This window comes from Bos javanicus, chromosome 13, assembly GCF_032452875.1.
Source record: "Bos javanicus breed banteng chromosome 13, ARS-OSU_banteng_1.0, whole genome shotgun sequence".
NCBI classification, from domain to species: Eukaryota; Metazoa; Chordata; class Mammalia; order Artiodactyla; family Bovidae; genus Bos; species Bos javanicus.
The window spans coordinates 71060685-71083288 of NC_083880.1; the positions used below are offsets into that span (position 1 = coordinate 71060685).

The 22604-nt window shown below is 45.0% G+C and overlaps 1 protein-coding gene across 5 annotated transcripts in view; it reads right to left on the reverse strand.

Moving 5' to 3' along the window:
- Positions 1–22604, reverse strand: part of PTPRT (protein tyrosine phosphatase receptor type T) — a 594083-nt gene that overhangs the window by 420565 nt on the left and 150914 nt on the right. For all 5 annotated transcript variants that reach the window (XM_061437619.1, XM_061437621.1, XM_061437620.1 and 2 more), the window contains exon 2: positions 1908–2204. In XM_061437619.1, coding sequence (XP_061293603.1) covers positions 1908–1992 — 85 coding nt within the window. In that variant the 5' untranslated portion in view covers positions 1993–2204. The remainder of the gene's footprint in view (positions 1–1907; positions 2205–22604) is intronic.

Consider the following 22604-nt stretch of genomic DNA (forward strand, 5'->3'; position numbering starts at 1 on the left):
TTGTCACTAAACCACCCTGGGTTTCCCTGGTGGCTCAGTCAGTAAAGAGACCGCCTGCAATGCTGGAGACCCGTGTTTGATTATCTGGGTTGGGAAGATCCCTTGGAGAAGGAAATGGCTACCCACTCCAGTATTCTTGCCTGGGAAATCTCATGCACAGAGGAGCTCGGTGGGCTACAGTCCATGGAGTCACAAGAGTCAGACAGAACTTAGCAAGTAAGCCACCAAACCACCCTACTTGCCCCAACTCTGTATCTCCTTATTATATAAAATCAGGTTTAATGTTATTGGAAATATGAAGGTGGATTGTTTATTTGATTATTTTTAAGTTAACGTGAAATTCTGCCACGTTGCCACTCCTTGGATATAGATGTCATGTTTTCTATAGCTATGACAGTGGACATCTACAGTTCTAAAGAGATGGGTGGGTGGTTTTTGGGTTGATTGTGCTAAAGGATTCTTTGTCAAGATTTTTTTTTTTTGATTTAGTGCAACTGTAGTAGCTACATTTAATGAAAACTTTAGAGTCTGATGGACATGATTCTAGTTTCTATACATGCCATCCTTTCTATGAGCACAATCTGGAAGTTAGGTGCTATGATTATCTCCTTTTTTTAAAAATAACCACATGGCTGGGGGGTCTTAGTTCCCTGACCAGGGATCAAATCTGGGCCCCCAGCAGCGGAAGCACAGAGTCCTAACCACTGGATCACCAGAGAATTCCCAATCTATCGCCATTTTTACAGATAAGGAACCCAGGTGCTGAGAGGTTAAACAACTTTCTCCAGGCATATTTGGTTCCAGAGGCTGACTTTTCAGACAATGTATTAGTCTATGTGCTGGAGAAGGAGCTATTTATCTTTGATACAATGGAGCCAAATCTAGAGAAAGTTCTGGCAGCTTCATCAGAAGCCAAATCCAGGGCCACAGAATGAAGCCAAGATGAGACGCCTGACCCTGTGTCGGAGGCTGGACGGGAATAGGCTCCCAGGAAGCAGGGCACTAAGATCTTCTGGAGAAGCTGACCCGGGTGAGAGCTGTACCCATAGGAGACTGAGGTTCTGTGCAAGACAGGAAGATGGTGGAACGAGGTGACAGAGGCTGAGTCCCCACCACCGTGCTACCCAAAAGCAGTCTGGAGGGGCTGCAAAGAGAGTGGCTGCGAGGATGATTTTAAACGGGATTGGGGAGGGCTTGTTACAAAGGCAGATGTGATAAAACTTCCAGGTCTAGGATAAGATGGAGGGACTGAGGGACAAGGTTAAAAGAGGTTGGAGTGCTTTCCTCTATATGCTTGTGGGGCTTTGCAGCTGAGGATATGGGTCTTGATCCCACCAGGGACCATCACTCAGGTCTCCCTGTGTTCTAGGAAGTATACCTGAACAGAGGGAGAGAAGTCAGTATAGAGGAGGAAATGAGTTCAATTTTGGATACTTTTTTGAGATGCCTGTAGGACACCCAGGTGAATGTGTGGCTCTGGGTGCATTCAGTGTGTGTGCCAAGCTTTTTATATGTATTTTCTGATGCTAATTTTTAAGAGAATCCAGAGCCGTCTGACTCCAAACTCAACATGTCTCAACAGTACGATTGATACACATCTTCTCTTTTGAGAGGCATCAGTGTGGTTAAATGCTGGCACAGCAGGTGGCATAAAGTGAGAGCAGGGATGTGGATGAGCGTGTGTCTGTGGCAGAGGTGTCACTGTGTAGGGGCACAGGGCCCCCTGGAGTTGTGTACTGTACAGCCTGCATGCTGTGTTACTGAAGAGCTTAGAGAAGATGCTGATAAACTGACAGAGAGATGAAAGATGCTGGAAAAAAATAAACCCTTGCAACTGCTAGGCGTGGCCGCCTGAGTTGGTCCAGCCCTCCGAGTTCCTGAGGGAGCACACCCACTCCCTGACTCACCGTCCTCCTCCGTCTGTACCACCAGTTCCTCGCTCTCCATCCGGCCTTCGGGGTTGGACAGCAGCAGCCGCAGCCGGATGGTCATGAAGGGACGCAGTCCCCGCAGGGTGTAGTGGGAGGAGGTCTGGATGAGCTCCTCAGCCTCGTACTGCTGCTGGTTGAACACGTACTGGTACTGCACCGTGAGGTTGTAGCTGTGGCAGCGGGTTACCGCATAGCCGAAGGGCTCCCACTGCAGGGTCAGCTGCCGGGCTCGGATGTCCACGATCTCCACGTTCTGTGGGCCGTGCACCGGGTCTGCAAGACACAAACGCAAGACACGGGACTCTCAGCAGGCCATTGGGAAGGTGGGGTGGGGGCTCTGCTAAAACAGGGGAACACAGCTCTCACCAATTCAGCCACTGCCTTCCTGATTTCACCACTTAGAATATAATTTAATTAGTATTTTTCTGTAAAATAAACCTATTATTTAAACACAGGCATCTAAAAGAAAACCTATTTAAAGGGAAAGCCTGAATCACTTGTCATAAATGAATACTAACCATTTGAAAAAAATGCAAAGTTGTTAAAATTGTTGAGGTTCATCAGGGTACCACTGAAGACCATCGTGGGTACCACCAACAGCACACACAATGCTTTGGGGAAATACTAATTGAGAAGGAAGCTGCAGTTCTGACCTATCTCTTTACATATCATCTGGCCACACCCTTCCCCTTGAGAAACCAGCCCCCTCCTTTTAGTTCACTGCACTCGAGTGCAGAGAATGCACACTGAGCTGCATCCACAACACACAGCACCCAGGCTGTCACTGTGACCAGTGGACAACGCCTTGGAATCTCCTCTCCTTTCACTGAAAACACAACGGATCCTTTTGGAGCCTCCCACAACAGACTTCAACCCTTCCTTCTCTCCTCTCCATTCTCCACCAAACAGGCCTCTCCAGGGATGTCATACTAAAAACAGATCTGATGCAACGGTCCAACTCCTACGCACAGATTTGGACAAAATTATAAATCAAAAAGCAAAGGAGAAAAGGAAAGATAGAAACATCTGAATGCAGAGTTCCAAAGACTAGCAAGAAGAGATAAGAAAGCCTTCTTCAGCGATCAATGCAAAGAAATAGAGGAAAACAATAGAATGGGAAAGACTAGGGATCTCTTCAAGAAAATCAGAGATACCAAAGGAACATTTCATGCAAAGATGGGCTCGATAAAGGACGGAAATGGTATGGACCTAACAGAAGCATAAGATATTAAGAAGAGATGGCAAGAATACACAGAAGAACTATACAAAAAAGACCTTCACAACCCAGATAATCATGATGGTGTGATCAATGACCTAGAGCCAGACATCCTGGAATGTGAAGTCAAGTGGGCCTTAGAAAGCATCACTACGAACAAAGCTAGTGGAAGTGATGGAATTCCAGTTGAGCTATTTCAAATCCTGAAAGATGATGCTGTGAAAGCACTGCACTCAATATGCCAGCAAATTTGGAAAACTCAGCAGTGGCCACAGGACTGGAAAAGGTCAGTTTTCATGCCAATCCAAAAGAAAGGCAATGCCAAAGAATGCTCAAACTACCTCACAATTGCACTCATCTCACACGCTAGTAAAGTAATGCTCAAAATTCTCCAAGCCAGGCTTCAGCAATACGTGAACCGTGAACTTCCTGATGTTCAAGCTGGTTTTCGAAAAGGCAGAGGAACCAGACATCAAATTGCCAACATCCGCTGGATCATGGAAAAAGCAAGAGAGTTCCAGAAAAACATTTATTTTTGCTTTATTGACTATGCCAAAGCCTTTGACTGTGTGGATCACAAGAAACATTGGAAAATTCTAAAAGAGATGGGAATACCAGACCACCTGATCTGCCTCTTGAGAAATTTGTATGCAGGTCAGGAAGCAACAGTTAGAGCTGGACATGGAACAACAGACTGGTTCCAAATAGGAAAAGGAGTTCGTCAAGGCTATATATTGTCACCCTGTTTATTTAACTTCTGTGCAGAGTACATCATGAGAAACGCTGGACTGGAAGAAGCACAAGCTGGAATCAGATTGCCGGGAGAAGTACCAATAACCTCAGATATGCAGATGACACCACCCTTATGGCAAAAAGTGAAGAGGAACTCAAAAGCCTCTTGATGAAAGTGAAAGAGGAGAGTGAAAAAGTTGGCTTAAAGCTCAACATTCAGAAAACGAAGATCATGGCATCCGGTCCCATCACTTCATGGGAAATAGATGGGGAAACAGTGGAAACAGTGTCAGACTTTATTTTTCTGGGCTCCAAAATCACTGCAGATGGTGACTTCAGTCATGAAATTAAAAGACGCTTACTCCTTGGAAGGAAAGTTATGACCAACCTAGATAGCATATTCAAAAGCAGAGACATTACTTTGCCAACAAAGGTCCGTCTACTCAAGGCTATGGTTTTTCCTGTAGTCATGGATGGATGTGAGAGTTGGACTGTGAAGAAGGCTGAGCGCCGAAGAATTGATGCCTTTGAACTGTGGTGTTGGAGAAGACTCTTGAGAGTCCCTTGGACTGCAAGGACATCCAACCAGTCCATTCTGAAGGAGATCAGCCCTGGGATTTCTTTGGAAGGAATGATGCTAAAGCTGAAACTCCAGTACTTTGGCCACTTCATGTGAAGAGTTGACTCATTGGAAAAGACTCTGATGCTGGGAGGGATTGGGGGCAAGAGCAGAAGGGACGACAGAGGATGAGATGGCTGGATGGCATAACTGACTTGATGGACGTGAGTCTGAGTAAACTCCAGGAGTTGGTGATGGACAGGGAGGCCTGGCATGCTGCAATTCATGGGGTCACAAAGAGTCGGACGTGACTGAGCGACTGAAATGATCTGATAAATCAAAAAGCTACTTGCACCCCCATGTTCACAGCAGCACTATTCACAATAGCCAAGACATGGGAGGAACTAAATGTCCATCAGCAAAGGAATGGATACCGATGTGGTACAATGGAATACTACTCAGCCATAAAAAGAATGAAATAATGTCATGCAGCTAAATGGATGGACCCAGAGATTATCATCCTAAGCGAAGGAAGTCAGAAAGAGAAAGATAAATACCATATGGTATCACTTACATGTGGAATCTAAAATATGGCACAAATGAATTTATCTACAAAATAGAAACACACTTACACGCATAAAGAACAGACTTGTGGTTGCCAAGGAGGAGGGGGCCAAGAGATAGAAAAACTGGGAGATGGGATTAGTAGATGCAAACTCTTATATGTAGAAAGAAAAAAGTTCTGCTGAAGAGCACAGGGAACTACATTCAATATCCTATAATAAATCATAACAGAAAATAAGATGAAAAATAATATATAATTTTAAAAGAAAAACAAAATAAAAACAGGTCTTATTATGCCTTCTCGCCCTAGTGCTGTCTCCCATTCTATCCCTCCCTACTTACATTGGCCCCAGACCCTCACATATAACAGTGGCCATCTTTATTTTATTATGAATATTCTATTTATGCTTTATACAAATTAAGTAGAAGTTTTTGTACAAAATAGATTATAAAAAACAAAACTATTTTTTTAAATCTCCATATGTGAAGCTCATTCTCTAAGGTTTAAGCATTTATTACAATAGCAATACAGCCTCTTTTATGGTCAGCGCGCCCCATAAGCTCTTCCGTCAGGGTTTCTTCGCTAGGAGTAGTTAAGCACAGGCTAGAGAGGCAATCAGTGTATCTCCCCCGACGCTACCTACAGGGCTTTACCAATTTATATAATCTCCCTGGGTCCATTTTCTATTTCATTTGTTAAATAGAGATAATGATAGTAGTTAACTTTATGCAGGGGATGGGGTGGGGGAGCACTAAATGAGGTGTTGTTTGCAAAAGCTCTTAGAATTACACCTGGAATTTAAGCACTCAATATTTGGCAGTTTTTCTTTTGCAGTAAAAGGAAAAGTACTAAAAATAATAACAAGCCCTCGCATGCTGGATCCACGCAACCACCTTATATGTGGCAGCACTGTTTAGCATCCTTACGCACAATGATGGAGTCTGTCATCTCTCTGGTCCCCTCAGAGCATGTAGGGGAAAGGCTGCTTCCCCGCCAATGCAGTGATGAAAAGGGAGGGCGGGGAATTCCCTGGTGGTCCAGTGGTCAGGACTCTGCTCTTCCAATGCAAGGAGCGTGGGTTTGATCCCTGGTGGGATAGCTAAGACAGGGCATGCCACATGGCATGGCCAAAGAGAGAAAAGGAAGGCGACGCCGATGGAGCCGAGTCCTCTGATCTGTCCGTGCAGGGCAGATGTCCTGTGACTTGTGCAGGGACACACTTTGAAGTGGTTCTCTTTGGAGAAGGATGCTTAGAAATAAACGTCAGGGAGCCCAGTAGCCAGCCCACACCTCTGATGCACTGCTGGGGAGACTGGGGCAGCCTGGCCCTGCTCAACTACTGAGTTCACGGTCCCTCTTATAGCCCAATAACTCAGGTCATGTAAAGGAAAACCCGTGTTCCAAAAGCAAAGAGATGACACTGAACAAAAGCTGCTATGTGGAGCCCACATGGATCGAACAGTGAGAAGGGAGGTCCCCAGAGCTGGGGAGTTCTGACCTGGTATGGCTGCTACTGCTGCTCGCTTCACATGAGGACAGACACATAGACAGAGTTAACAGTGAGAAACTCCTCGCCTGGGAAGTCCTGAGCATCCCCCAGCACTGCCTGGTGGGAGCCTTTTTCTTGGCCCAGATGCCAGAACACTGCTGGCAGGGAGGCCGCCCACCCTACTCGGAACCTCATGAACCCTCCTCTGGGTGTGCCTTCAAAATTGACTTAGAGCTTTATCCAGCTAGATAACTGCCCTCATGCCCTCTTGGCTCACCTTGTTAGAGTGAGATCAGGAACACTTAAGAACCGTAAAATCCAAGGTTATAACCCTATTTTGTCAAACATCTTAAGGTGTACCACAGTCCATGTTAAATACACATTTGGGAATCTCCAATATTTCCTTCACTTCCCTGATAGCTCAGTTGGTAAAGAATCTGCCTGCAATACAGGAGACCCCGGTTCAATTCCTGGGTCAGGAAGATGAGCTTGGAGAAGGGATAGGCTACTCACTCCAGTATTCTTGGACTTCCCTTGTGGCTCAGCTGGTAAAGAATCTGCCTGCAATGTGGGAGACCTGGGTTTGATCCCTGGGTTGGGAAGATCCCCTGGAGAAGGAACGGCTATCCACTCCAGTATTCTGGCCTGGAGAATTCCATGGACTGTACAGTCCATGGGGTCGCAAAGAGTCTGACACGACTAAGTGACTTTCACTCTCTCTCACTCAAAACTCCCTTCAAGCACTAATGAAACAATAAAAAGAAAACAACCTTGATGGCCAGCAGCCTCAGTTTGGGATTCTATCACCCCCATCAACTTGTGACTCCGCAAGGAAGAAACTGACTGCCAATCCCACTTTATGGATGAATAAACTGAAGCCAGAGAGCTCCAGGAACTTACACAGACTGACAAGAGGTAAGTTCAGCGTGACAGCTTTTTAAAAATTGTCCTGCACGCTAGAATGTAAGCTCTTGGAGAGCAAGGGCGCTCTCTGCTCATCCCTTCAGCCTGTGCCCAGCGTATCAGTTGAAAGGATGCTTTAGTTTGTAAATACCACCACAACCTGTGAAGAAAGTATCACTAGCCTTGTCCTAGAGGAAACCAAAGTTTTGTGAGATGAAAGGATGGGCCCAAAGCCGCAGAGTGAGCAGCACAGCTGAGATCTGAAGGCTCTGGGTCCAGGGTCTCTTGTGTTTCCTCTGTACTGTGATATCAGGAAGGAGAACAAGGAAAGGACATAAACAGGAGGCCTGCCATGGTCATCAGGAATCTGGGGAGAAGGCAGTGAGAAACCTGAGAACTGTAAGGCAGAAGTGGCTTGATCCACAGGCGCCCAAGGCCCGCTGCAGAGGGTGACATGGGCACTTAATCACAGTGGGGCTAAGCTGAGTACTGACCTGTCTTCCCACTCCTCGCCTTCAGCCACTAGAGTCCTCTCCCTGAGCTCACCTAGGAAGGTGTACACATGAACACCTTTCTACTGCTCTTCAAGGAAGGAGCAGACGAGGGCACCTTTTCAAAGAAGGCCGGAGATGTTGCAAGCCTGCCACAGAGCAAAGAGACTCCCTCCCAGAGTGGGAAGGTCAGGGCACAGGAGAAGTGACTTGCTCCCTCTGAAGCAGATGCGACTGACTGTCATCAGACAGGCCACGGGGAACAGTGGAGCCGGGCAAAGCACGGCTTGAAGCCAGACTCTGGCGCTCACTAGCTGTGTGACCTTGGGCAAGGGCACTTCATCTCTGAGCGTCCATTTCTTCGTCGATAAAGTGGAAATTGTTGCACTAATCACAGAGGGCTATTAATGAGAACAAAATGAACTGGAGAGAGAAAATTGCCTCTAACAGTGGGCATTCCTCTTTGAGAGAACGGCCTTTCTTGGAGAAAGGCCTTTAGAAGCTTGGTTGGAGTAGAAGCTTCACTCCCAGGGCCTCGGGATCAGTTGTACTTAGACTTTAGAGGAAGAGGAAAATAAACTCACTGGCTGCTGGGACTGAATAGGGGAGGAAGAGAGTGAATATGACGGTAGGATCCTGGATGGAGCCCAAAGGGACTGTTCTCATGGGACTCCCAGTCTTCAATAAGGTCCTCAAGATACCACAAACAGTTGGCTATGATTGGATTTCTTGTGGCTTCTGAGGTCTGAATGCCTCACTTGAGCCAAGTAAGATGCCACGTGGGAACAAAGAGACCAGAGGCAAAGAGGACTCGGAAAAAAATGTCCAGGTGTGTTACTGACACCTTGAAAGATAATGTGGGGCTTTCTCAGGCTATGGAATCAGAGATTCAAGCAAAACTCAGTTCAAGTGAAAAGACAAGAACTTTGGTGGCCCCGTGGGTGAGACATGTGTGGGTGAAAGTGTTCTGTAAGCTCGAGCACTCCCATTCAAGACAAGGCAAAACTGGCTGTACATTAACTGTGGACTGGCAGCTGCATGCTGAAAACAAGTGTTCAGCATAGGGAACTGAGGTCAGTGAAGGGACGTGACTTACACAGCTAAGCCAGTCCTCAGCTCTGGACTCCCACGGCACCTTACACAACCGTCCAATCCGCTCAGTGCTTGCCATGCTTTCCAGGAGCTGCTTGTTCTTGTATCCATCACTCCTCCCAGGCTGTAAGGGACCATATGCTGTTTGTCCAGCAACCCAGCACATGGCACCAGGCCCGTCAAGGGGCCCAGTCTGTGTTGGTTAAACTGAGATGAACAGATGGTGATCTGTTTTTGAGAACTGGGCTTGGGCCCCCTGACTCCACAATTCTCTGTTCTGTCCCCTGCAAGTACATCACTAAGTCTTTAAGGTGAATGTATCTATTTTTTTTCATTCAAACAAGAGAATGTCCTGAAATCCTACGTGATGGAAACTAGTTTTCAAAACGCGTGGTGGAAGCATTCACGCTTTCACTCCGACCCTCCCAGACCTCAGATGCCAAACCCTGCTTCTGCTCTGGTAATTGGCTACAGCGGGGAGAATCTCAGGTTTACATTCCAGTTGGTACAAACAAGTTGGAAATTGCTGAGAAAGCCTTGTGTGTGCAGTGGAGATTGGTTTGTTGAATTTATATCCCTCGTGTAAATATGTCCAAGCCCAGAGCCCATGGTTTCTGCCTCCAGATAAGGCTCTGTCCATATGACCTTCTTGAGAAAGAGCCTATAGGCCATTGAGATGGCAAGCAGTGGGAACAGAGTGTGTCTCATCTGGGAAGCTGGAAAGTCTGCCTCTGATGGACAATCACAGTGGCGGGACCTCTGGGTTCACGGTCTCTATGCCTTTAGACTTGGCAGTGAGGGCCCACCCCCAGCCCTATGCACTGGGAGCACACGCTGGCCCTCTGCAGACCATGCCCTTCTCCTAGAGCAGGAGTCAGTGCACCACTGTGCCTGCCTGGTCCCTGTGAACCCACTGGCCCATCTGGACCAGGCTCTGCATGCCCAACACCTCTTAATTCCCTGTCCCAATGGCCCCAAACTCAATTTCAGAGCTTGTCTGAACCTCTTTCCTTGGTTTGGCCATCCAAGGTCAGACCATATTCCATCTGTGTACCCCTAGATCCAAAGGGTGAACAAAGGATGGCTGTTTGGAGGAACAGATCTTTGTGGGGAAGGATGGAGTCAGGTGAAAGGAGAAGGACAGAGACCACAGGCCTCTGTGTGTACCTTGTCCCAGATTCTTTTGTGTTATTACGTATGTTAGAGACAGATGTGTGTGTGTGTGTGTGTGTGTGTGTGTGTCTCATTCACATCTTCAGAAGCTTCTTTATTCTGAAGCTACCTCTGGAAGGAGAGGTGGACCTCTTCACCTCAATCATGTGCCCCCTTGCCATGTGAGATCTTACTAAAGTACCATTTCCTCATGAAGTACCATTTTCAACCCAAAACTCAGAGCGCAACCTGCAACTTACACCCTCCCACCTCTAAATTCCCTAATTTTCCACTGTTCATTCTTTGAACCCTATGTTGCTAAAGCAGAGTGTCGCATCCTTGATCCTTTTATACCTCCATGCTCTGCTTGGGTTGCCACTGGCAAAACCCTATTCAGTATATTCAAGGCCTGACTCCAAAGCCACTCTGTCTTTGTAACTTTCTCCAAAAACCTTTCTTGCCCAGACAGGATGAATCATCATCTCTTTTCTTTACTATTTCTTCCACAGTCCTTATCAAACTGCAGATTAATTGTCTGCATGTTTGGTTCACACTCACCCTCTCCCTGCTCATCCGTGAGCACCTAGATCTCTTCATTTTTATAACTGGAACTTATAACTGATTAATAAATAAGTATGAGTAAATATAAAAAGTATGAGACAACTGAAGACTGAACCAGAATCAAGGCTCTAACATCCTGCAGGGGAAATGAAGCAAGTGAAGGGGTGAATCAGGACTCTCTCTACACTCCAGTTAAGGTAATCACGTGGTTAAGTTAGAATTCCAGCTTCTTCTTTCATAGGGACCAAGCCTTCATCCCTTCTGTCAAAGGTAATTGCTGAACAATCTCTTAATGACCTTAATCAAGGCAACATCTTATTATTTTTTTTAAAAAAAAGGATTAGCAAAGCAGATTTCCGATTCATGAATTTTCTATGTATTCATCTTAGAATGTAGAGTTGGCTGTAACATATGTACTGTTCAAAGTTGAACCTAAATTGAGATAATTTGGGGGCATGGGGCTGAAAATGTGGAGGTGGATAGCTTGTATGTAAAATTAATTTTTTATCCATTTGGAGATGCAATTTGAGTTCCTTTCAAATTAAATTGCAATGGAGTCCTAGGCAGCTGGAAACATTATTGCCAACATAATTTGATACTGCAAGAGCAGTAATACATTGACAGATAGTTCATGTGACCATTAATTTGCAATTTCTGCATGGAAATGATACACGAAGGGAAAAAAGGTAAAAGGAACAAAATTAAAATCCATCTTCTTTCAGCATGATCCAAACCTGCTCTCATGCTTCCTTTCTGCCACCACCTCTCATTTACTGCAGATGTTTGGCAGAAGATGAGAATTTGTTGACTATTATCACAGACACCCTTATGAAGGTAGGCAAGGACAGGAATCCAGAGGCTTCATTTCGGGATATCAGTACCCTCACCATCCAGGGTCACTGGGTCCTATCTACCCCGGCCACTAAAATCACCCAAAGCTAGAACATGTTATCTTGTGAGAGCTGACTCAGTTGTCATCCTCTTGCAGAGGTGTCATAGAGGATGCATGTCATCCACATGTTCGTTGGCTCACCCACTACTGAAACAGTGCTCCGGAGCAGGGAGGCATCGTGATGTGGTAAAAAGGAACGCTGGCTCTGTCATCACCTGGACCTAAAGCAAGTGACCAGTCCCATCTGCATAATTTTTCTCATGTGTAAATCAAGACTGGTACTCCCTGCCTTTTAGGGCCACGGGGTGAATTAAGGAGATGGTGTTCACCAAGCTCCTGGATGGTATGTGACACAGCTGCGTTCCCTTAAATACAATTCCCACCTCCAGAAGGGAGGCGAGGCAAGGGAACCACTGAGATAGAACAGGGGTCCTGAAGATGACAGGGGACCCCTGGCCAGGTTCTCGGTCCAGCTGGTGGCTGGGTTCATGCTTTTTAAATGACGGTTTTGACTTAGCAAGTTCCCATTAACGCATATTTACACAGCTATCTATACTTCCCTTTCTACAAACATGCCTCGGACCACTGAGATGGGACAGGCATTTGGGGATGCTGGGGAATGACATAGACGATTTCTGACCTTCATGATATCCATGCTCTAGACGGGGATGTAGACACCACAGCTGTGAAGGGCGGAATGATGACGCCTGATGGAGCCTTTGCAGGGAAGGTGCTGGGCTTCCAGGCAACAAGTGTCAGAAGGACACAGCCTTGCGCTGGAAATTCATCTGAGCCAATTTAGTCATGACTCACGCACAGCCTTACATTCATTTTCACAGAAACCAGAAGCCACCAAAGAAATCTGAGTTGAGTGAAGGTTAACAACACCTCCATAATGACATTATTAGGTTATAAATAAAAGCAAGTCTGAGGTCAAACTCTACTACACAGATAAGCATTTACTATACAAAAGTGTATTAGTAAGGAGAGACAAAACAGCTCACACAATCCATCCCATAAAGTTCAATGAGGCCCTAGCAACCTGTCCTTGTCCTTTTAGGTGATCGGGTTCCTGTCTTGTGTGGAGGTTCATTTAAAGCAGTTACAACAGCATTCTCAGGTAGGAGTTGACAAACTTTTTTTGTAAAGGGCTAGATACTAAATACTTTAAGCTTTGTGGGTCAGTCTCTGTTGGAACTATTTGTCTCTGCTGTCATAATGCAAAGGCAGACACAGACAACGTGTAGACAACTGGCATGGCTGTGTTCCGATAGGGATACACTGGGAGTCTGGGATTGACAAGTACACACTGCTGCTGCTGCTGCTGCTAAGTCACTTCAGTCGTGTCTGACTCTGTGCGACCCCATAGACGGCAGCCCATCAGGTTCCACCGTCCCTGGGATTCTCCAGGCAAGAACACTGGAGTGGGTTGCCATTTCCTTCTCCAGTGTATGAAAGTGAAAAGTGGAAGTGAAGTCGCTCAGTTGTGCCCAACTCTTAGCGACCCCATGGACTGCAGCCTACCAGGCTCCTCCGTCCATGGGATTTTCCAGGCAAGAGTACTGGAGTGAGGTGCCATTGCCTTCTCCGAGTACACATTGCTATGTTTTAAAATAAAATATTTCTCCATTAAAAAATAATAATAATAAAGGTAAGAAAGCCAAGGCTGTGGCTATACTTTGTCCACTTCTGTCCTAAGGGCAGAATCAAGAACCATTACAGATTCATTAGGTAACCAGGGATTCTCCTCATCCAATAGGTTACACAGGACTGTTTAGGAATCACGGTTTGGACACCATCCCTAAGGCTAAGAGTTAGAGGCCTTACTGGGTTCTCCTGCATCATGTACATTTGGAAAGCACTTTCATGCTATTTTGGCCAACCTGTGTATTTTGAATACTTTCACCAATTAGAGTCCATTTTAAAATACTTACACTAGTCTACAGGTCCCTGATTTCCACCAGAACAATCAATTTCTGGCACTTGGTGTGCTGATTAGCAAAATGAAGGTTGTGGATTAAGACATGATATCAGAAGCACCTGGGCACCAGCATCAAAAGCACTTATCGACTAGAATACCAGGGGTCCTTCCCTGACCAGTACGGTCTTGATGGGAAGGCTGGCAGCACTGGGTTAGAACCTCACCCATAACTCATGATAAGATTCCACTGGTAAATATTTGAGAGTAAATCAGCAACAGTGTAATGTGGAGTCAAGAGGTCAACAAGGGTGTCCTGAAGGAGGCGGCCTTGGGCAAAGGAGAGATATCTAACCAGGTAAAAGTTGTGGAGTTGTGGAGAAACAGAAGTTGAACACAGGGAGAGGGAAGGTTAAGCCCCAGGCAAAGGTGTCAGCACGTTTAAAGTCCAAGATATAAGCGGGACTTCCCTGTGATCCAGGGGCTAAGACCATACACTCCCAAACCAGGGGGCCAGGGTTTGATCCCTGGTCAGGGAACTAGCTCCCACGTGCTACAACTAAGAGTTTGCATGCAGGAACTAAAGATCCCACGTGCTGCAAGGAAGATGGAAGATCCTGAGCGCGGCAACCACGACCCGGTACAGCCAAGTCAATTAATAAAAATAAACATATTAAAAAATAAAGCCCAAGACACAAGATGAAAGGAGCAAATGGCCATCAAGATGCTGATGCACAAGTGGACAGGCAATGGGAGCAGCAATCCCTGCCTCCCACGGCAGACTCACACTCTCTGCAGTGATTATCAGGCCAGTCTGAGTGCTACGCATTATAATGGGCATTATAATCACCTAAGAAGTAACTGAGAACAGCAACTCAGGTAATTGTAACAGAGATACAGTATTCTTTGCCAAAAGTCAAGCATAGGACAAACTCATCCTCTTAAATATTTTTGAGCTTCTACTGTGTGTCAGGCACTACATCAAATGTAGGAGTGACCCAAACAGACAAAAATCCTCTCTGCCCTGAAGGGGCTTCCATTCTCGTAGGGAGTAGGGGGTTAAATAATATATGAGATCATCAGAAATGAGAATGTCAGATGGCAGTAAGTGCTCTAGAGATTCTATGGAAAAATCAACCAGGTGAATTTGGCTGCAATGTAACGAAGGGTAAAACCAGGTCTAGTCCAGCAGCCCTATCTCTTGGGCTCTACAGTTTAGCTGCTCAGGGTGTGGATGGGGAACCAGGAGTCAGACACAGCACCGGTTCAAGAGGCAACCAACTGGCTGGAGGCCATGGACTTCAGGCCCAGGGTGAACATACAGCTACAACCCAAGGGCCCTAGGATAGTCATTGAGCCATGGTTCCAACATCCTTTCTATACCCTGCTTTATGATGCTGAGGCTGGTAGTCCATAAAGCACATCTCTGCTTCATCACATGGTTCTATGCTAGTCTCTGCCAGTTGGGGGCAATTGACAGTGGTCTTCAACCTTCCTGGCACTGTGTTAGTCCCTCAGTCGTGTCCAGCTCTTCGCAACCCCATGGACTGTGCCTGCCAGGCTCCTCTGTCCACGGAATTCTCCAGGCAAGAATACTAGAGTGGGTTGCCATGCCCTTTTCCAGGGGATCTTCCCGACCCAGGGATCGAACCCAGGTCTTCTGCATTGTAGGCACATTCTTTACCATCTGAACCACCAGGGCAGTAGGGACGGGTTTTGTGGAAGACAATCTTCCCATGGACAGGGGAGCGGATGGTTTCAGGATGATTCAAGTGCATTATATTTGTTATGCTGAGGCTGATCTGACAGGAGGCAGTGGTTAGGTGGTAATGAGAGCGATCGGGAAGCAGCTGTAAATATAGATGAAGCTTCACTTGCACACAGCTCCTGCTCTGTGGCCCAGTTCCTAACAGGCCACAGACCAGTATCGGTCTACGGCCCAAGGGTTGGGGATCCCTGCTCTAAGAGGAAGAGAGTACTTGCTGTTTCCGTGGGCATCACTCCAATATCACTTCTTTACCTCAGGGAAGTTCATTCTGTTCCAGGAGTTGGATCTAGTTTGCAGTTTCTCTAACACTTAAAGAGCAGGATTCACTGCAGAACCTCAGAGACACTGCTGCTGCTGCTGCCAAGTCGCGTCAGTTGTGTCCGACTCTTTGCGACCCCGTGGACTGTGGCCTACCAGGCTCCTCCGTCCATCCATGGGATTTTCCAGGCAAGAGTACTGGAGTGGGGTGCCATTGCCTTCTCCATCAGAGACACTAGCACCAGCCAAAAAGTGCTCCTTCTTCCAACTTTTTAAATGCTTCTGATTCTAGCCTGTTCTCTTGTTCTCTCCAGCCCCAGTGGTACCTGTCCTCAGAGCTGATATACTGGTATAATACTTTCATGTTCTCTGTTACCTTTGGAGTTTTCTAGCCAATTCCTTATATAGAGTTAACAAGAAGTTTCCAAACTTTCATGGTGACCTTGGTGTTACGGTCATTTTTTCCGCAAAGTTCCTAGCCAAAGAAATACCCAGTAGCTGCATTCACTAGTTGGTCCAAGCAATTTCATAAGTATTTATCGCCTAACCCTTAGTGAGTCTTCCTGGGTACCTCAAATGGTAAAGAATCTGCCTGCAGTGTGGGAGACCTGGGTTCGATCCCTGGGTGGGGAAGCTCCCCTGGAGGAGGGCATGGGAACCCACTCCAGTGTTCTTGCCTGGAGCATTCCATGGACAGAGGAGCCTGGCAGGCTACAGTCCATGGGGTTGCAAAGAGTCAGACACAACCGAGAGACTAAAACAGACACAGCCATTTAATAGCGGCTTGAGAAAACAATACACACAAATCCAAAGAAAAAATACTTCAATTCCCTTCTTAAATAACCACAATCACTTATTTATAGGATACCTGCATTTGTCAAGCCCTGCACACCTTATCAAACTGTGGGTTCAGATTAAAAATTGCTCCTCTTGTTGCCTGCCCCATGCTGATTTTCCTGCAATTACTTGCTTTTTACCTCAGCAACAACAGTAAGCCCAGCTTTGCAAAGATACGATGTCAGTGAAAGGAAGGGAGCCCAGTCTTATGTTGAAACTGTGTATCACTCAACTTAGTAGTCTGTACAGTGTCTGACAGATGACACTGTTTTCCATGTTAATTTAAAACTGAAATTCTAAATATACTCATGCCGTGCCTTTGTGAGTTCATTGTGGTAGGCTAGGCTGCCTCAGGAAAGTTTGAGAACCACCAGTGGTGAACTCCTATTAGGCAATCCTCCCTGTTATTAAAGTAAGTGTGTGATGAAAGTCAAACTCGACCTTGACTGGTCTGGATGCAAGATCTAAACGCCTGAACTTGATCCCCATTCCCTGCCCTCCTTTCCCCGGGCTCCATTCTGCCTTGGTACCCCTGCCCACAAATTCGATGTGCTAGCTGGCCATGCTCTGCTTCCCAGCTCTGGCTCAGACCTGTCTCTTCACTCTCGGCCCCATACAGATGGGCCCACCTGGACGGTTGCTGAGTGGGGAGCAGGGTGGCCGGCCACACCTCCTGCCACAATGGCTCAGGTGTTCAAACGCCAGGAAGAATTAAATGGACACAGGCTCAAGATTGCAGCCTGGAAATAAAAGCTTCAGAATGCTTAAAAATTACTTCTGCTGCAGAGGAAACTGGGTTGGAAAGAGAGAAGCAATATCTGAATTACATGGTTTCAGTTTCTGGAGAAAGGAGTTTTAACGTGGGGTGGGGCTTTGCTTCAATTTACACTTAATTCATGGTAAGTCCCTTTGTCTGTTTAAAAAAAAAAAAAAAGGAAAAGAGGGGGAAAGAAAAAAAAGCTGGAGAAAGAATAAAACCTGAAACATCTGATGATCCAAAGCCATCCAGCGCTGAGCCCAGGTAAGGTATATATTACACCTTCTGAACACCACCTGTCCTTGGGACACACAGTCTGGCTGTGAACATCATGAGCCCTGGAATTAGGGAAGAGCCCTTAGTGCACCTAACCTGCCATCACGGTGATACTGGTAAGAAGCCATTTGTAATGTAAATCAAATTATTCCTAGAATATGTCAAACAAACAAAAGTAGTATCTCTTGACTGGATCCTGACAGCCCGTCTCCCAGGATGATCTTGATCTCCCAAGGAGTCACATTAATCCGCAGACACTACTCAGGACTGCTGGACCGTGGAGAGCCCTGCTGTGTCAGCAGCCCCAGAAATGCCTACCAAGCTTTCTTATGATGCCCAAAGCTTTATTTATTTACTATTTTGGAAACGTACAAGAGTATCATTACACTGAAGGAATCATTTCAAACAAATCCACTGTCAGTGAAAGGTGGCTTATTCTCTGCCGAAGTTTCATTTGAGACTCACCTACATGAGGAGAAAGGATACACGGTGAAGCAAACGGTGTCTATTCCGGTCGCCTTGTGGCAGAACAGCAAGAAGAGGGCTCCAGCAGAAGAGCAAGCACAGGACAAAGGAAGCTATAAGACCCATCTACCCCCGATTATCCGTCTCATTCACTCGTGAAGCATGAGCACCTCTCCGCAACGGCGAGGGGGGTAAAATGCTTACCTGCTCCGCAGCTGGCCCTGCTAACAGAAAGGACCCCTGGTCATGACACTGCAGGATACAATCCTAGCTCAGGCTCTTAGAGACGCCATCAAATGATAATCCCCCACATCAGAATCCTGAAGGGGTCACTATCCTACTCGCTGGACTTTCAACATCAACATACCCTTTTTTTGTTTGTTTTTTAAACTTTTTATTTTGTACTGGAGTATAGCTGATTAACAATACTGTCTGCAGCAAAGGGACTCAGTCTATATATACAAGTATCCATTCTCCCCCAAACTCCCCTCCCATCCAGGCTGCCACGTAACACTGAGCAAAGTTCCCAGGGCTATGCAGCAGGTCCCTGATAGTTATCCATTTTAAATATAGCAGTGAGTACATCTCCATCCCAAATTCAATAACTACCCCTTCCCCAAACCTTTCCCCAGCAACTGTAAGTTCATCCTCTAAAACTGTGAGTCTGTTTCTGTTTTCTAAGTAAGTTCATTTGTATAAACAGACAAGATCTAGGAAAGGTACAATCTCCCAAGACAGAACCAGGAAGAAATAAAAATATGACCAGACCAATCACAAGCACTAAAATTGAAACTGATTTGAAAACTCCCAACAAACAAAAGTCCAGGACCTGATGGTTTCACAGGTGAATTTTTTCAAACATTTTTTATAAAAGAATTAACACTATCCTTCTGAAACTGGAAAAAATTGCAGAGGGAGGAATACTTCCAGACTCATTCTGAGGCCACCATCACCCTGATACCAAAACCAGGTAAACATACCACAAAAAGAAAGAAAATTACAGTCCAGTATCATCAATGAACACAGATGCAAAAATCCTCAACAAAATCCTAGCACTTTGAGTCCAACAATACATTAAAAAGACTATACACCATGATCAAGTGGGATTCATTCCAGGGATGCAAGGATTTTTTAATATCCATAAATCAATTAATGTGATACACCACATCAATGAAATGAAGAATAACAACTATACGATCATCTCAATAGATGCAAAAAAAGCGTTTGACAAAATCCAGCACCCCTTTTGGATAAATTCTCCCCACAAAGTAGGCACAGAAGGAACATATCTCAACATACTAAAGGCCATATACAACAATCCTACAGCTAACATCATACTCAATGATAAAAAGTGGAAAGCATTTCCTCTAAGATCATGAACAAGACAAAGATGCCCACTCTCACAACTTTTATTCATTTTATTCATAAACCTGCCTCCATACAATGTGAGCTTTTTCTTAGTGTTATCAGTCAAAAACCCTTCCCACTTTTCATCTCCGCTTCACCTGCAAATAATCCTTTCTGCTCAGATGCCTGATGTTTTCACCCTTTCTCTCTCCTGCCCATCAAAACTTGTTTATGAACTGTGTGACCTTGAAAGAATTTCTTTATCCTTCCTAAGTCTCAATTATATATTAATGATATCAAAAGTAAAGCTAATGATACAGATCTCCTAGGATTCTTGTGAGATGAGAATGGAATTATACATGATCAAATGCTAGTGGGATGTTGCTGGGTAACAAGCAGACCCCGGAGTCACTGGTTTATAACAACAGGCGTTTATCCTTGAGCTCATGCATCTGCTCGTCTGACCCAGGCTGGGCTCAGGTCTGCTCCATGTGAAAGGGCAGAGGTTATGCAGGGCATGTTCTTTCCATACTGGATGCACCAGACCCAAGCTGACCTGTGCAGAAGCTGGTAAGCCCTCCCTCATGTCATGTCCTGAAGTGGACATGTCCACCATACTGGCCAAAGCAAGCGTCTAGGCAAGTCCAACATCTACAGGGCCGAGCCTCCCACAGTGGGGAAGTGGAGGTTGAAGAAATGAGTATTTGCTGAATGATAACCCCAACTATCATAGATCAATATTTGTAACATGACCAGCCAGCCCTTCTTCACACATCACAGGCTTGGTCCCCAGAGAGGAGAAAAGTCTGACTTTGAATCATCACTCTCCATCTTGCATAGTGTCCCATCATGACCATCCTCCATAACATCCATTTCCCACTGATGGACATGAAGCTTGCTTCCAATTCATCACTACCAGGAACTGTGTTTAATTGTATGCAATATTATCATGTGTGTGCTTCATGTAAATACCAATATAGATGCAAGGACTGTCGCCTCATAAGGCTCAGTCTTTACAGACACGTTACCCTCTCCTCCCCACCATCAAAAACCCTTGACGACCACCCATTTGTTCTCTACCTCTATAATTTTATGATTCCAAGAATGGTATATAAATGAAATCACATAGTATGTAACATTTTAGGATTTCTTTTCCACTTAGTAACTAAGTCTCTTAACAATCATCAAATTCATTGCTTTTATTAACAGATGTCTCCATTTTATGGCTGAGTGCTGTTTCATGGTAAGGGTGTCCCATAGTTTGTCTATTTATTCACCAACTGAAGGACATGTGGGTAGTTTTCAGTTAAACAGGTTTGGTTCCAATTCCAGTGTGTGGGGGTGGGGCCTTTCCCACACAGCACCAAGTAACTGTCCAAACATCAGCTGAGTGTCCTACAGTGCAACTCAATTCTGACACCATCTACCGTGAAATATCATCAGATTTCATAGGTTAAGAGTTCAGTCCTGTAAGAATACTTCCCAACTCCCACCCTGCACACATGGATTTCAGTTGCTAGTGGGAAGTCCAGATTGTTACCTATACTTCTGGCCAACTGGCCACTAATCAGTGGTTCCTATGACCCCCAACTCCTCAAGTTTGGTTAATTTGCCAGAGTGGCTCACAAAACTCGGAGAAACATTTTATTTATAGATTACTGGATTATTACAAAAGGATATAACTCAGGAGCAGCCAGATGGAGGGGACGCGCAAGACAAGGTCTGGGAAAGGGTGTGGCGCTTCCAGGCCCCCTACAGGCACAGCACCCTGCCAGCACCTCCGTGTGTGTTCACCAACCTGGAAGCTCTCCGAACCCTGTCCTTTGGGTGTTGTTATGGGTTTAATTCTGTATGCCAGGCACTTGGACAAACACTTCAATGGAGACTTCATTCCATAATCATGACTGATTAAATCATTCTCCACTGACAATTGATCTCTATCTCCAACCCCTCTCCGGTCCCCAAAGATTGGAAAGTCCCAACCTAGGTTGGGACTAGGTTGGGTCTCCTAGCAAGTGTCCCCCTGGCAATCATCGCCCACCCCTGGGTACATCAAAAAGTCACCTCATTCACATAGCACAAGTCACCACCGGTGCTCTTACCACGTAGGAAATTCCAAAGGTTTTAGGAGCTCTGTGCCAGAAATGGGAACCAAATATATGTTTCTGATTGCAAATCACAGTATCACTGGGATCATGATGAACAAATCTACTTGGGGCATTCATATACAAGTTTCTGTGTGAACCAAAGTTTTCATTTCTCTGTGATAAATGCCTAAGGAATTGCTGAATTGTATAGGAAATTAGTTTTTAGTTTTAAAATAATTTGACAAACTATTTTCCATTGTGTCTGAACTAGTTTACATTCCCTCTAGTGGTGTAAAAGCCATCTCATTTCTTCACATCCTCAACAGTATTGAGTGCCATCAGTATTGTTTTTATTAGCCATTCACATAGGTGTGTAGTGGTCTCTCATGGTTTTAATCTGCATTTCCCTAAAGGCTAATGATGCTGAACATCTTTTCATGTGCTTTTTGCCATCTGTATACACATTCATTTGTTTTTAACTTTTGTTTTCTAGTAAATGAACTTAAAAGATACAGATTTTCCTTTAAGTATTGTTTCAGTTCTGTTCGACAATATAGAAATGCTCTGCTTTCATTGTTACTCACTTCATGATTCTTTATGATTTCCTTTTTAACCTAAGTGTTACTCAGTAGTATATTATTTAGTTGTCAAATTCATGGGATTTTTAAAGCTGTCCTTTAGTTACTAATTTCTAATTTTATTGTAAAATAGTTGAGGAACATGGCCTGTGTGATATGGATTCTTTAGAATTTAATTAGGCTTCCTTTATGACCTAACACATATTCTATTTTTGTGATTGTTTTGTGTGTCCTCAAAACATATGTTTTCTCTGTTTAGGTGTAGAGTTTTGTTTTGTTTTGTTTTGTTTTGTTTTTTTTCTGGTGGGTGGGGGGCGGTGGTTGCCCTGTGTGGCTTCTGGAATCTTAGTTTCCTAACCAGGTACTGATCCTAGGCCCTGGCAGAGAAAGCACTGAGTCCTAACCACTGGACTGCCAAGGAATTCCCTAGGTGTAGAGTTCTGTATATTAAAATCCGTTGATCTTAATTTGTCACTATGTTAATTAACTTGAATTTATAAATTATATTTTTTATACCTTCAACATCTGTTTATTTTTGTCTATTTGATATTATTCCATTTAAATAGAATGATCTCCTAGCTTGGTCAGTAACTTTCTTCTACCAAGAATGATCGCAATCACAACAACCATAATTTGTAAATGCTTATCCAGTTCACGTGCCATTTCAAAGTCTGTGTACCAGGCACCTGGCTTACCACTTTGCTTATATCGCATTTACTCCTCACAATGA